General features: G+C 41.1%; 1 protein-coding gene across 1 annotated transcript in view; it reads left to right on the forward strand.

The window, feature by feature from the left end:
- Positions 1-15270, forward strand: part of LOC101475208 (transmembrane protein 132D) — a 31173-nt gene that overhangs the window by 11975 nt on the left and 3928 nt on the right. Inside the window, exons 3-5 of the mRNA XM_004544141.4 lie at positions 2415-2552; positions 10296-10488; positions 12298-12441. Of these exons, the coding sequence (XP_004544198.2) occupies positions 2415-2552; positions 10296-10488; positions 12298-12441 (475 nt within the window). The remainder of the gene's footprint in view (positions 1-2414; positions 2553-10295; positions 10489-12297; positions 12442-15270) is intronic.

Below are 15270 nucleotides of genomic sequence, written 5' to 3' on the forward strand. Positions count from 1 at the left end.
TCTGAAGCAAAGGTCTCAAGCGGTTTTGCCAAAGATGTTTCTTTCCAGATTACATGTTTGCTGTGCAGATGTTGTTACAAAGGGTGGCTCAGATTTGTTGTACAAATGTAAAAAATGTGCACACGAGTAACGCTTTTCAATTAAGAGATAATGCATGCTTAGGCTGCTCTCCTGTCACCGCGCATAACAAGGGAGTAACGTCCTCTCTTCTTTTGCCTGCTTTTGAAATACAACAGCAAAGCCAAAGAAAGAGAAGCGCTCAGATTGCTGTTGCTCCTATCAAAAATTACACCTCCTCTGAGACTCATAATGCGCTCAACAGTTGTGTTTATCTCAGAGATAAACCACACAGCTTTGCATGCAGATGAAAAACAAAGAATCACACGAGGATGTTTTTCCTGAACATTCGGATACTCTGTCTTGTTCGTGCATATTCAGCAAGTCTGGCATATTTACATGTGTGCCCCTCCTGGCCTCCACAATTCTTCCAGAAGAGTATCTCATTAACATTTGACCTACTGCAAGCTGCTTATGCTGGGAAAGCCCCACGGGGAAGGTCTGTTTGGCTGCATAATGCACACCATTTACAAATTAGACACCAAGAAAACTAATACTCCATTAGTACATTTTGAATAATGAGAGCACGTGAATATAAATAGAAAGAACAATGTTTTCTTTGCACCTTTAATTGCACAGAGGTGATGGTAATTACAGGTTGAAATAAGGATAAATATATATATCACAGGTTTGTGTTTTTGTATTTTCTCTCTCTTACAATTTTCTTTACATTTTCTTTTAACTGTATGTACAGAGTCTAATAAATATTGCCTTTGATTGATGTTTTATGCAATATCAGGGTTGAGAGGTAACTTGTTCCAATTATGTGTTATAAATGTAATTAATATTTTTATAACTAGTAAGTTATATCAGGAGAAATCGTTTTCTTGAGACAAGAGAGAAAGAGTCCTACAAACAGCTTGAAGCAACAAACTAAACATACTCTCCAGCTGATGTAATTTCAACACTCGGCTTATATTTGTTATTCAAACTTTCTGAAGGTCTTGGCTGCTTTTTCACTCACTTTCACTACGATTTTCCCAACAGCCCTTGGTTTTGTGTGTGTATATGTGTGTGTGTGTTTAGCTAGCAGGCTGTCACAATACGCATAATTTGTCCGTCTTCTTTAGCTGAATCTATGAAAGAGAACATAGTTTACCAAACAAAAATTTTTGTACAAGTGGAGGACAAAAGAACAAGTAGTGGGCCTAAAAAAAACTATCTACAGCAGATAAACAGTATCTGAAAAGCCCAGTGACCAAAATGGGAACAAATCCAGCAAATACCTCACTGAACCCAATGATGAATCTGCATCATTGGAAATGGTTTCAGTGGAAAGATTGCCATTTTTTAAGGGAGGGAAATGGGAAGAAAATGCAGATGTAAAATTCTGCTTTAAATCATCATCAGTGTATATGGAGGACATCAGGAGAGAGGAGCAACGGTGAGTATCTACAGCCATCTGAAAAAGAGAGTGGAGGCTCTGTCATGGTTCGTGGCTGCATTTCAGCCAGTGGTGTTTGGGGGCTTGTCAGATTTTAATCCACCATGCAATACCATCTGGAAAGCAATGATTGGCAATGATACCAAACACATTGCCACTGTGGTAAAAGCATACCTAGATCGAAAAGCACTGGCCTCCCCAGACCTCAACAAGTCTGGGATCATCTAAACAGAGAAAAAAGGCAGCCAACATCCAAAGACAGGTGTTCTTAAAGATGTTAAATGTTCTTAAAGAAGGCTGGAGAACTATTCCTGAAGACTACTTCAAGAAAGTACAGAAACCTTACCTAAGAGAGTTCACGTTGGTCATTGACTTTCAAATTTGAATGAATCCTAAAATCTCTATTTTTGCCTGTATTTCCATTAATGTTTGTACATTAAATTACTGCACCAGTCAGAGTTGAGGCTTCTTCTTATTTGTCATAAGATTGTTGAGGCAGTGTGAGACAAAAACTAGATGTTGAAAAGTGTGAGAGCCTACAACCCTGCGAGTTACCAATACTGGTCTTTATTTTAAAATGGAATAAAGTTACCTCCTATATAATTAATGTAATTAATGCTCTATCTATTCGGTTAGTCCCCAGGCCTGAATATCAACTTTATGCAGCTTCCTTCTTATTACTGAAATGGATTTATCGTGAGAAACCAGACAAGATTAAAAGCATTAATTAAATTCACCTATAAATGAATTTTAAGGTGGAAGTTTAAATCTACTGTACATGAGGGAACTATATTTAACACATTTTTTTTCACAAGAAAATTCCAAAACTCATAAAAAAAAGAAAAAGCCAGAAATGTAATGTAATGTAAAAATTTATTGCATTCTTGACCTTTTCATTTTCGACTTTTCACAGAGCAACAGTAAGGAAAGGTGTGACCTTTCGAACAGTAACACCCAGTAACTCTTTACTGTGGGACATCACTCTGGATTTGAGTGTGGATGGAGCCATCGCTGTTATTTGTCAGAGAAAGGCTCCCATACCTGGGAAAAGGCAAGTCTGTTCTCTTCACATTACTTTATATGTCACTGTAGACTATTCATGTATGTCTGTTTTTTTGTTGCTGGGAAATCTATCACCGCTGATATATTTAGACCGCAGAGCTAAAAGGGGAATTTTAATGCATCGTGGGTTGCCGGTACCTCCAGCTGTTTAAAGCGGACGTGTGTCTGCATTGGAAAAGCAAATCACAAACAGTCTGTACTGTACATGTCTGCATGTATGTGGTTCATTGCATATTGTCCAGAGGGGATATACTTTAACCACTGGATGACTGCAGGTATTCTTGTAAAGAAAGTCCTTGTAGGGAGGTATGCTTTTTACCCCCCTTTAAGTCCCACTTTCTGTCTGCACTTTAATTATTTCAAGACATTCACTAACTGTGAACGGGAAGGTATTTCTAGCATGTAGTACCCTGCTTTATTTTAACCTAAAAAGTGCAAGCTACTGAGTGCATCCTAAGGCTTGATGCTAAAACTATTTGCAAGACATCTGCAGGTTGGTCTGATCAGTCGGCTCTTTGGGTTCCTAAGAAGTACTTAACTTGCTCCATAATCTCATTAAACAGGACTACAACCATTCCCTGACAACCAGCCTTTCTCAGATGTCCTTTAAAGTTCAGCCAAGTGCAGCTTCATTTCGCTTAACTGCAATGAGCTGAGTACAATTAAGAGTTAAGTCTGATAAGCGTGGCCCGTGCCTCCTGAGATTAAAAGACACCTGTTTTTTTTTCCGTCTTGTTTTTTAAAGGACAAGGCAACGCAGGGGAAAAATGTTATGCCATGGTCTGTCACTCAGGTTTGCTTATTACTGTACCTTTTTGCTACTGCCAACAGTGGAGTTGCCACAGGGATGTGTTAAAATCTACACTACCTATTTGTAATGTGTGGTTATCAGGTATTAATTGCATACTAAAGTGATTTTTTGGGTCCTTAAGTGACAGTTTGACTGCGCAGCCTCTGTTTCTGTCTCTGTTTTGTTTCCTATATTACGGTGTTATACTGAGGGCTGTGCCATGAAGTGAGTCAACTCTTCATCGAGGCAATCTCAGGAAACACTTTACAATTTTGGCTGTAACTTAATGAGTCCCAAATACTGTGAAAGACGGGTCATTTAAACTGCATCTCTAATTGTCCAGCATCACCATTCCTAGATGATCCCTTGGAGCTTGGTGGATGAGAAGCGATAGAGACTCTGATTTTTAGAAATCATGTAAAGCCTTTCAGTTTTCCTGACAAACACAAATATTCAATGCTTCGTTTTTCTCTGCTGGCAGCAAACAATTCCAGGCGATTTCATTGGCCTTCATTTGACGACCTAATCCTAAAGCAGACAACTAAAGCCTAGTAGACAACTCGATGACCTTTACAGAAGATTTGCAAAGTGTAGTAACCAGTTGGAATTGTTTTTTATTAATACTTGTTCTTTACTTAGTCCCCAGAGCGTTTACCCCACCAGGGTTGCAGCTGAAAGAATAAGGCTAAAACGGTCTTAAACACCACAAGCAACACATGAATTTGATGGAAAATGCAATCACGATGACAGTCAGATCCACCTGTGGCTTATCGATGGGGGCAAGGTTTGCCAGGTTTCCTTTGTGGTTATGGCTGCACCAATAGACACAAACGCTGGATGGAAAAAAAAAAATAGCGCAGTGGAACATTATTTTCTCGTGGCACTTCTGGGCTGCAGAAAAGTTAGCAAGAGTGCACTTGATATCCACGGGCTTGGAGTTTGCTCTAGTGTGATATATGCAGCTCTACACCGTCCATGTTTGTGATGGATCATCTGGTGCCAGCACTCACCATTTTCTGTACCATTTAACACTAATTCAGGCTAATTGCACAGCCCTCGGGTCTCTTCACACGTTAGTTTGTTTCAGAAAATTCCAGTAAAGTTTGTCGCTGACCTGCCTACATTTCCTCAACTAATACCTTTGACAGCGCCACAGTCTGGGGGCCCATGGGAAATCTCAAAATTGTATCATAATTAAATAAAGCATTGACTTCGCTCGGAGACAATTATCATATTGAGATTTGTATTATTATTAAATTATATAGGCAAAAGCCCATTAGGGCTATGCTAGCAGCTTTCTGAATCAAAATGACAACATAGTAACAAAGACTATGTTGTTACTAAAAGCTAAAAAGCTTTTTATTCAGACTCAAAAGCAGAGGATGACTGGTTTTCTTGCAATTCTTTTGGAGCGCATAAAATACCTTTCATCCAATTACCGGAAACATTTCCGTTACAGGCAGCACAGGTGTTAACCTCTGGATGGCAAGGGTCATTCCAAGATGTTTAAAATGTAGTGACTCATAGGTTAACCTGAAACGGTCAGGGTGGGGCCCATGGGAAATCAGAAAATTCAATCAGAAATGAATAAAGCACTGAAAATAGGCTTAGAATACAGTGGGCATGATTTATAGGCCTTTGTGCATTACCATGTGCCCTAATACATGGCACGGAAAGAGAATCTGGATGCTTTAGTTATTTATTTATTTCTATTGAATAAATGTTTTGCATGGTGGTGAAAGACGTATGCAGGTGCCTGCAGAACTCTTCCAGCTCAACATATACACTTTAGATTTAAAATGTCAACTGTAAGAGTTAGATTCTGCCTCTAGAGGAATTTTAAAGAGATGTTTGTGAAACAAGATTTTGATCTGTGTGTGAATATATATATATATATATATATATATATATATATATATATATATATATATATATATATATATATATATTTGTTTCGCCGTCATTGTGGATGTTGGGTATCGAAGAATCCATAGGTCCGTCATCCTATTCATGTAGCCCCTTCCGCCGGGGTTACTTGCGTAGTAGCATTCCAACAACGCCCTGTTTTCATCTCTTGCCCACCGATGCCTTCTTGTTCCAGTAGCCCACTTTTCGTCAGGGTGCCCTGGTTCCTCAACACCTGACGCGGACCTTGTTGATCCGGGCGACGTCCGAGCCGGCATGCCTTCATATTTATCTGTCTCGCTCATGTCTGCGGTAGGCTCGCTTAGCATAGGGGGTCTAGCCTTAGGACCCTTACTGGATACAGACGCCCCTGATCCCCAAGGACCCCAAGAAGGGACCGGTCCCCTCCAACTACCGACCAATAACCTGCCTCAGTACTACATGGAAGCTCCTGTCAGGCATCATATCGGCTAAGATGAACAGGCACATGGGTCAATACATGAGTGGGACACAGAAAGGAATTGGCAAGAATACCAGAGGTGCAAAACACCAGCTACTGGTAGACAGAACAGTCAGCCGAGACTGCAAGACCAGACTGACCAACCTGTGCACTGCCTGGATTGATTACAAGAAGGCCTATGACTGCAGAGGGTCAGGCAAGTCCTGAGGAGTCAGCTGAATGGTAAGAACAAGATCCGGGCCATCAACACGTACGCCCTGCCCGTGATCAGGTACCCTGCTGGGGTAATAGGCTGGCCAAAGGAGGAGATAGAAGCCACTGACATAAAGACAAGAAAGCTCCTTACCATGCATGGAGGGTTTCACCCCAAGTCCAGCACCCTGAGGCTGTACGCTAAGCGGAAGGAAGGGGGCCGGGGACTGGTGAGTGTCAGCACCACAGTCCAGGATGAGACAACGAACATCCAAGAATACATTGGGAAGATGGCCCCAACTGACCGAGTGCTCAGTGAATACCTCAGGCAGCAGAAACCCAAGAAAGAGGAGGAAGACGAGGAACCATCATGGAAGGACAGGCCCCTGCACGGTATGTACCACCGGCAGATAGAGGAGGTGGCTGATATCCAGAAATCCTACCAGTGGCTGGACAAAGCTGGACTGAAAGACAGCACAGAGGCACTAATCATGGCAGCACAAGAACAAGCTCTGAGCACAAGATCCATAGAGGCTGGGGTCTATCACACCAGGCAAGACCCCAGGTGCAGGCTGTGTAAAGATGCCCCAGAGACAATCCAGCACATAACAGCAGGGTGCAAGATGCTAGCAGGCAAGGCATACATGGAACGCCATAACCAAGTGGCCGGCATAGTGTACAGGAACATCTGTGCCGAGTATAACCTGGAAGTCCCGAGGTCAAAGTGGGAGATGCCCCCAAGGGTGGTGGAGAATGACCGAGCTAAGATCCTGTGGGACTTCCAGATACAGACGGACAAAATGGTGGTGGCTAACCAACCGGACATAGTGGTGGTAGACAAACAGAAGAAGACGGCCGTAGTGATCGATGTAGCGGTTCCGAATGACAGCAATATCAGGAAGAAGGAACACGAGAAGCTGGAGAAATACCAAGGGCTCAGAGAAGAGCTCGAGAGGATGTGGAGGGTGAAGGTAATGGTGGTCCCCGTGGTAATCGGAGCACTAGGTGCGGTGACTCCCAAGCTAGGCGAGTGGCTCCAGCAGATCCCGGGAATAACATCGGAGATCTCTGTCCAGAAGAGCGCAGTCCTGGGAACAGCTAAGATACTGCGCAGGACCCTCAAGCTCCCAGGCCTCTGGTAGAGGACCCGAGCTTGAAGGATAAACCGCCCGCAGGGGCGTGCTGGGTGTTTTATATATATATTTTTTAGACCCACTATAGAGTTTCATTCAAAAATGGTAAAGCTAAGCGTGCTTTTGTGGAAGATTGCTTTGTCAGATTTCATACAACATTAGACAGCTTGCCGTAATCTGAGAAACAACACTGAATTTATTGTCATTATAGGTTTGACCTCATTATGTTGTTTTCCCCATTTGCCGTGGATTGTGACATTGTTTATTACAACTTCTTTATGGGTTAAAATATTTATTTACCCAGTCTTTTTGCTAATCCTCTCTAAAATGTCATGAAACTAACGGAACCCCTGCTGGGAGCGTCTACTGTCACACCACTATGGGGACTTCTCTGACTTTTTGCTTAGCTGGCTTTAGCAAACACCAAAAGTATTTGCTGTATTTATACATTTAAGCTTTATTTATTTATTTATTTTTATCCTCAGTTGCAAAGGGCTTGGTGTGGATCTTAATATTTAAGTACTGCTATTCTCAGGCAGACTGCCATCTGTAAACAAGATGCTGAAGCATCCATTCCCTGTAAGCTCCACAATAAATTACAGGGGGTGTTATTTATGTGTGTGTTATTTACATAACACACACATAAAAACATCCCCCATATATTGTTGGATATGTGTGTTAATACGGTGAATACCGACTTCATACCACATAGGCATGTTTATCTGAATTAAACATATCTTGTTTTGACAGTTGACCAGAATGCGATTATCTTATTCCTGGGTCTTTGAGCGATAGCCTAAAATGATTAAATTACACTCAATCTCTGTCTAGCTCCTAATGATGGCAGCTATGACTGAGAGAACCAAACAGAGACAGCTTTTTGTGTGCCTTGTTGCTGTGCTTGGAACTTAATGAAGGAATAATAAAAAACTACTTTCAGTTTCTCCTGTTGTTACTCCAGAGCAACAAAAGGCGGCTGGTGTGCAGCCTTTTTAGAGGTCATTTTCATGCTGTGCCTCCACACGAGTCAGACACAGATTTATAACATGGACACACAGATGCAGTGAGACTGATAACGCCCATGTGCTTATGCTTATTGCGTTTTTGTCCAGCAATACATCTTTTCTGCAGCTCCATACAATGCCCGCAAATAAACCCAGGGTACTAACTACAACACGACCATGGCAGAAAATTGAATCCGTGGCTAGGAAGCTCTCTTGCAGCTGTCATCACTGAGAGGCTATTATAAGTTACACAGGCTCATACTTTGTTTTGTATTCAGGATGCCGCTGTCCTCAGACCACCTTTTATTCTACACCCATTTAACGCGACCAGCAACCCGAGGGGAGTGTCAGCAAAGAGAAATTCAGCTCTGTTCTTTTCTAGTTTAGCTTGTGAAGAAGCCTAGAGATGCAAAGCCCACTCCACGGCTAAAAAAAAGGACTGTGTCTTGTCACAAACACTAGGATCACATCGCACTCTGAAAATTTTTTTTCTACACTTCTATCCATGGGGCCAAATTCGTAACATGTCACTATGAATTTTAAGATGAATATCTCCAAAACTCCAGGCTCAGTCTCAACTGCTTTTACTTCTTCCTCGTACTGAAAAAAGCAAACTCACTTTGAATTGAAATTTCCTTAAAAAAAAATCAACGAATTAATTAATTAAAATAATAGTAATAATAATAATGATGTTAGGTTTTTACTTGATAGTTTAAATTAAAGACTAAATTCATACGACAGGAGTCGCCTCAAGGCATTTTGTGATGTAAATTAGAGAGCCTACAAAAATACAACAATAATACACAGGCTTCAGTTACTATACAGTGCAATAGCTGGAGACTGTGATTCTGCTGTTGTGCCTTGTGAATGAGGAGACAGCTGAAACTAGCATCTATAACTTTATAAATCATGAAGGAACAGAAAAACGCAAAAATCACTGAAAAGACTGAGATTGAAGTTTTTATGCAGGCATTCAGGAAATGGATGAAGAACTAAATATGTGAGTCTGTTAGTATGATAACATGCTGATTTTTGTCTGAAGCCTTGCTGTGCTTTGGCCTTTTGGAGCGGAAAGCGTTGCTGTAGACTCACTGTAGGGCCAAGTTCCCTAAATTGGTTGAAAAAGCATGTAAGCACAATTGCCAAATAGTGCTCATATGTCTGTGTGGGGTTTTTTTTCCTAGTGAAAAAGAGCACAATTTTCTTTATTGTTGTTATTGTTGGCGCTATATAAATAAGAGTGAATTGAATTAAACACAGTTTATTTAAAAATCAAGTGAAAAAAATAGGACATGCTCATTTTCTGTGTTAAATATCAGCACAATTAGTGCTAGCAATTAGCAGTAGCAATTAGCAATTAGCAGTAAATTGCATGTCGCAAACGTTAGTAAATCTATCAGAGCGCTTGATTTAAAAATTTTCTATTCTGAGAAAGGAAGGGGGTCAGTTGCAAAATTCTCTTAGTTGCCACCTCGTACACATAATATTATCACTGCACTGTCTTTGCAAACACTGACACTACTGTTTTATGCCAAAACCCACTCTGCACTGAGGCAGCGCTTTAGTAAATCTGACCCATAGCATGTAATAGACAAACTACAGAACATATTTACGTCCCATTTCTCACTGCCTTCCCTTTTCTGTTCTCTTTCCCCTCATCTCCAGTCCAGGTCAAGGGTGCCCCTTCAAACCCTTTATTGACCGGCCCTTCAAATTTACCTGTAAAATGGGCCCGCTGGTGGGCCCATGGTCAATAAAGGGTTAAGCTTGGGTCTGCCTGAGGTTACTTCCTGTTGAAAGGGAGCTTTTCCTTCCCACCATTGCCTTGGCCCCAGTTTTCAGAGTTTTCTCTCTAACAGGGTCTTTATTTTACAGTATAAAGCACCTTGAGGCACTTGTGTTTGTTTTTTTGTGTTACATACATAAAACTGAATTGAACTGAAAGTGCAGAGTGTGCCTACACATCTTTTTGTTTCTCGGTAATCCTGGTTTTGGATCAGTAAACTTTTGTGCTGTGTTTAATCACTTAACCTCAGATACACAGGTCTCTTTAGAAACATTAAAAGCTACATTATTGCTTGAACCGAAGAGCACTCGAGGCAACATGAAGCTGCGCTAACAAGAGTCTGATTATCTTCGTTTTAACACAAGATGTGTTGTACTGAAATTATAAAGCAGGTGTGATTTCACGTGTATATAATGCATATTTCATCTGTCAAATTAACACAGCTCTTTGCTTACCACTCAGGCTTGAAAGCAGTTTGTTGGAGGTACTTCAAATTGATTTTGAAGTTGAAGAATTGAGCAGCCCTCTCGACAGCCAGGTAATCATATGGAAGCTGGAGCTACCATCCACATCCAAAAACGGAGTCAAGACCGAAGGAGCCATGAGGATCTATACCACTCAGAGAGACTTTGTCGGCCTAGCTCCTCTCATAATGGTGAGTTAGCTGTCATCTCTCCTGTCACACCTAATCAGAGTAAAACACCAGGTGCATGAAAATATCATAAAATGCACTTTGCTCTGATCTGTTCCTGTCTGGTTTGCATACACAGAAGGCTGGATATGCTTTGGACTGTTTAGTAAATGGCTTCTATTTTGAGCAGACTGTGACCTTGTGTTGTTGACTGTCAACTAGCTGATGTCTCCTCTGTGTTGTTCTGCTCTGTTCTAGCGTGCATTATGTGGTCATTCTCTCCTGCTAACAGCTGCTTCATGTGCTTCTATTTTGGTGCCGCAGGCCTCTTTTATTGTGCTACCTCTATTATTAACCCGTGATATAATCTCCTCTACTCAATGAGAAACATTATAGCACATTTAATTGCCGTGCTGAATCTGAGTTATCTGTCACCGGGGCCAGCTCCTAACTAAAACAGTGTTTTGAGAGATAACTTTCACATTTGTTCGACTACATATAATTGAAATATGTAATTTATACAAATAAAAGATAATTGCTATACTTTTAATGAAGGCTTTAGTAAGATTATGCAGGCTATATGCTTCATTTCCATCTTAAAGGTGCTGAAGTGCTCAAAGCTATGTGGAAAAGCTACAGTATCCCGATTTGTAAATTTGACATGGCTCATCTCGCTGGTGGATTAGAAGCTGACCTCAGGCCAAACAGGAGGAGATTTGATGGTTGGCTCAAGGGGACATTAGCGCTGACTGATCACTCTTGGCCTTGCTCCATGAACTTCAGCTAGTGCTGCTGCTCACTACTTCTATAGGAGGGGGGAGGAAAGAAAAAAGCTTCACTGATACTACCTTCACATCAGAGTTTTCAGTTGCACGTTTATTTATTTCTGCCTAATTTAAAGCGGTTTTACTCTCGAGGGGACAAGTTTCCATCTGCTTCATTTTCATACTTGGAGTGGCCAAATGTCTCTTTATATTTGATTTGTTCATTCACAGAACTGCACGGCACTTCAGCTTATAATATTCGATTAATTCAGCTTCATTTAAAGCAGTCTGTTTTCTGTTGTTTTTTTCTTTTTTTTCATAGAGAACGACACTTACCCATCTGCTTCATTTTCATGCTTTGATTATCCAAGGATTCCTACAAATAACTATCAATTTATTTTAACAAGGCACCTCACATTTATAGTGTTACGCAAATAGCCTTCATTTGTGGAATAAAGTGCTTTAGAGCTCACCTCTTAGTCACCTAACAGGTACTCAAAGACCAAGGGAAGCTATTGATCAAACAAGGCCCTAACCCAACCAATCTATGCCAAAAGACAATGAGACAAAAGGAGCCAGGAATCGAACCACCAACTCGTCCAGAAGCGGATGAGCGCTCTTATTTCCGTGACATTTATAATTAACAATGCACCGTGCATCGCAGGCAGGCTCTGTGTGTGATAAAGACTATTTTTAGTCCATGTTTCTGGGTATTTTCCCATGTGTGAAGTGATACAGCATCCCTTTGAGGGACATGCCTGTGCAGTAAAAAATCCAAGATTAGCTCTTACTTCTATGTGGTGACCGGGCCATCACCCAGCCTTAACTCTACTCCCCCACTTGCTTCCCAAAGGCGGATTGGCCTTCTTACCTCGCCACTGCTGCTGAGTCGCTGAGTCACGCTTCATCGCCCGTGTCTCCTGTCTACCTCCTCTAACTGCATCCCATGCCACTCTTATTAAAAAAATAAATAAATTAAAAATCTTTGTCACTGTGACAGTAGCACTACCACGTAAACTCTAAAACTGAACTGGAATATGAAACTCATTTCTCTTTGCTCTCTCTGCAGGACACGGAGATTCTGAACACCGCTGTGCTGACGGGAAAGAAGGTGGTGATGCCTGTGAGGACGGTAGCTGTGGAGGAAGATGGAGTAGTCACGGATGTGTCTGATTACACAGACTGTAGCTCCACTGATGAAGACGTTCTCAAGGTAGGATTTGCACGTCCCCCTTATGACTTACTTTACAATGAACAAATTCCCCGTCCCTTTGGTTTTAAACGTTCCAAGAACAATGACAGAACAAAGGATGTGAACTTCAGTGGTATGTCCATCAACAACAATAAAGTGCTTCATATTTGGACCTTGCTTCCCTGTCCTAATGTTGAGAGGCATAAGAAAGTTGAGTAGTTTCTTTGTAATACTCATGGACAAGGTTAGTTTTATGTGTCAAGGGAAGGACAGCTGAACACAAAGACGTTGCTCCAAAGTCACTTTTACTCTCTCCCTCTTTTCCACATGGTAAAACAAACTATTAGTGAGACTTTGACAACATTTCCCATCAATCTCCCCGACAATGAACAGCTACTGTGCTAAATTGCTCACAACATGACCTCTCAATCTACCACTGTGCTTCCATCCCGCGACTTGTCCCTTTTATCCTGTATAAGTGAGCACGACTGACTGCAGAAATTGTTTATGGATGAAATTGAAAGTCAGGTGCCTAGCCTTCGAGGTCAAAGGCTCTTGATATATTTACCCAAGATTAAAAAAGAAATAGCCATGCAGTGGGCTCCAGTTCTCTGGCGCAATTGAATTTTGTAAGTTTATCCAACGGAAGCTGTCCCAGCTAATAAATAAATGCACTTGCAGTATGACGAGGTCACGGGCAGTAAGTGTACCTGTATCAAGCACAGATTTGTGCGGGTTATAGAAAAACAGAATTATGTGGAACAGTCAAGAGGACGACTGTGGACTAAAATATTCTTTTTCAACCTTGACTATAGCCATGTTGTATGTTTGCTGACCAGATAGCAGATTCAGTCACAAATATTCCCTTTAATCTTCTTAGTCTAACAGCTTGACTCAGATATATTTTCTCCTCTATTTTGCCTGAAGATCAAATCTGCTAGTGATAGATGGGGAAGGATTTATCTGGAATTTATAGCTCACGTGACCTGGAAAAAAAAACCCAAACAAAAAAAACAACTCCCTCTTTGGTGGAAGCGATTCCCAAATGTGTAGAAATGATACAGAGAAAAATATGGAAATAAGGTATGAAGGATTTACATCTGAGCATTTAACATTTTAACATTTTGATTTGGTCAGTTAAGTATCAGAGGGGGTTGTGAATCAGTTTCAGCTGCTTTGGTGCTATGCTGGTGCATTGGATTCTGGGCTCCTCCTGGTGTACAACATTATCCGGCCTCATGTGGTGACGTATGCGGGCAGTTCCTGGAGGACAAAGGAATAGATACTACTAACAAGCCCCCATGCTCGCTTGACCTAAATCCAACAGAACTCCTCTGGGACTTTATGTTTCTGTCCAGCCAACACCACCAGATTGCACCTCAGACTGTCCACAACCTCAGTGACATCCTGGTCTAGATCTGGGAGGAGATTCCACAGGGCACCGTCTGCCATGTCAGGAACACGATGTTGTCAAGCATGCATACATGTATGTGGGGGCCACAGAAACTACTGAGTAACATTTTGAGCTGTTGCAATGAAAATTCAGCAAAATGGACTAGACTTCCGCATTATTTTTTCACTTTGAGTTTCAGGGTGTCTTTGAATCCAGCTCTTTGTAGGCTGATCATTTTGATTTGCATTTCGTTCCTAACACATTACCCAGTCTGTATCAGTATAGATATCCAGCATGATTTTTGTCCCATTGAGATCTGATGTGTTTTCAAAGTTTTCCTTTATTTTTGAGCACGTGTTATTAACCAGAACTTTTTATTAGGTGATACAGCAGTTTAACCAAAAAATTTACATGATATTACATGATATTTACTTGATATTTTAATTGTGCACATTCAGTAAAACTCTCTATGTGCATGTGCAAAGTTGTGTCACTGAAGCGCGCATTTCAGCATTTTTAATTTCTGCCTGTCTGTAATACTGTACCCAGTGATGAAAGCCAAATCCCATTTTAACATAAATATCTTTGCGATACCGAAAATGGTGAGGGATATTCTTGGACAAAGAATGAGATTATGACTGGAATGAGTTGGCGGATGGCACATTCAAAATGGCATTCCCTTTTAACTTATTCTTCGGAATATTATTTGAACACAGCAGACGGTGGAGGTCCTGGAAAGTGCTCCTCTAACACAGTAGAAAATTAGCAAATTGCCTTAAATCATGGCTGACCAGCTGACTTCCCACACACTGAATTAAATACATGAAGATTCAACACAAGTGCACTGAAAATAAATGAGCCCTTGTCTGTTGTTCTGTTTTTGCATGGAAATTTTTTCCCTGACATCTATTTGAAAGGTTTTGTGCCACTTCTTAGAAATACACTGTTAGGTATAAAAGCAGAAACTACATCCGAGTTAGCAGCAGGGCTGACATGATGAGTGATGGGGTTATTCTAAAGATGTTCCATATCCACGAGTTCCGAGATGCAATGATGACACAGGATACTCTAAAAAAAAAAACAACTAAAAATTGCACGACCCGGTGACAGCACATCTCGTACGTCTTGGGTCCACACCGCTTCGAGATGTAACTTATATATGTAGTCATCCTTTAGCCATCTGTCAATGTCAGTGTATTTCCTTTTATTCCCCTGGGTGTTTTCAGTCACTAGAGTTCAGTGATTTGTTAATTATTGTATTGGCCAAAGACGACCAAGTGAAACCTCCTGACGTGACGCAAAATGATGCTGAAGCAGCTGCCCAAACTTGCAAAGGTCACCTTTGAAATTCTGTTGTAATGAATGCACTTGGTTGTGAAGGACTGATGCTCAGCGTGGACTACATGATATTTCGATTAACATAAAACTGCAATGCTGCCTCTTCCCAACGCCTCACA

The sequence above is a fragment of the Maylandia zebra genome, linkage group LG12, assembly GCF_041146795.1.
Source record: "Maylandia zebra isolate NMK-2024a linkage group LG12, Mzebra_GT3a, whole genome shotgun sequence".
Classification (NCBI taxonomy): Eukaryota; Metazoa; Chordata; class Actinopteri; order Cichliformes; family Cichlidae; genus Maylandia; species Maylandia zebra.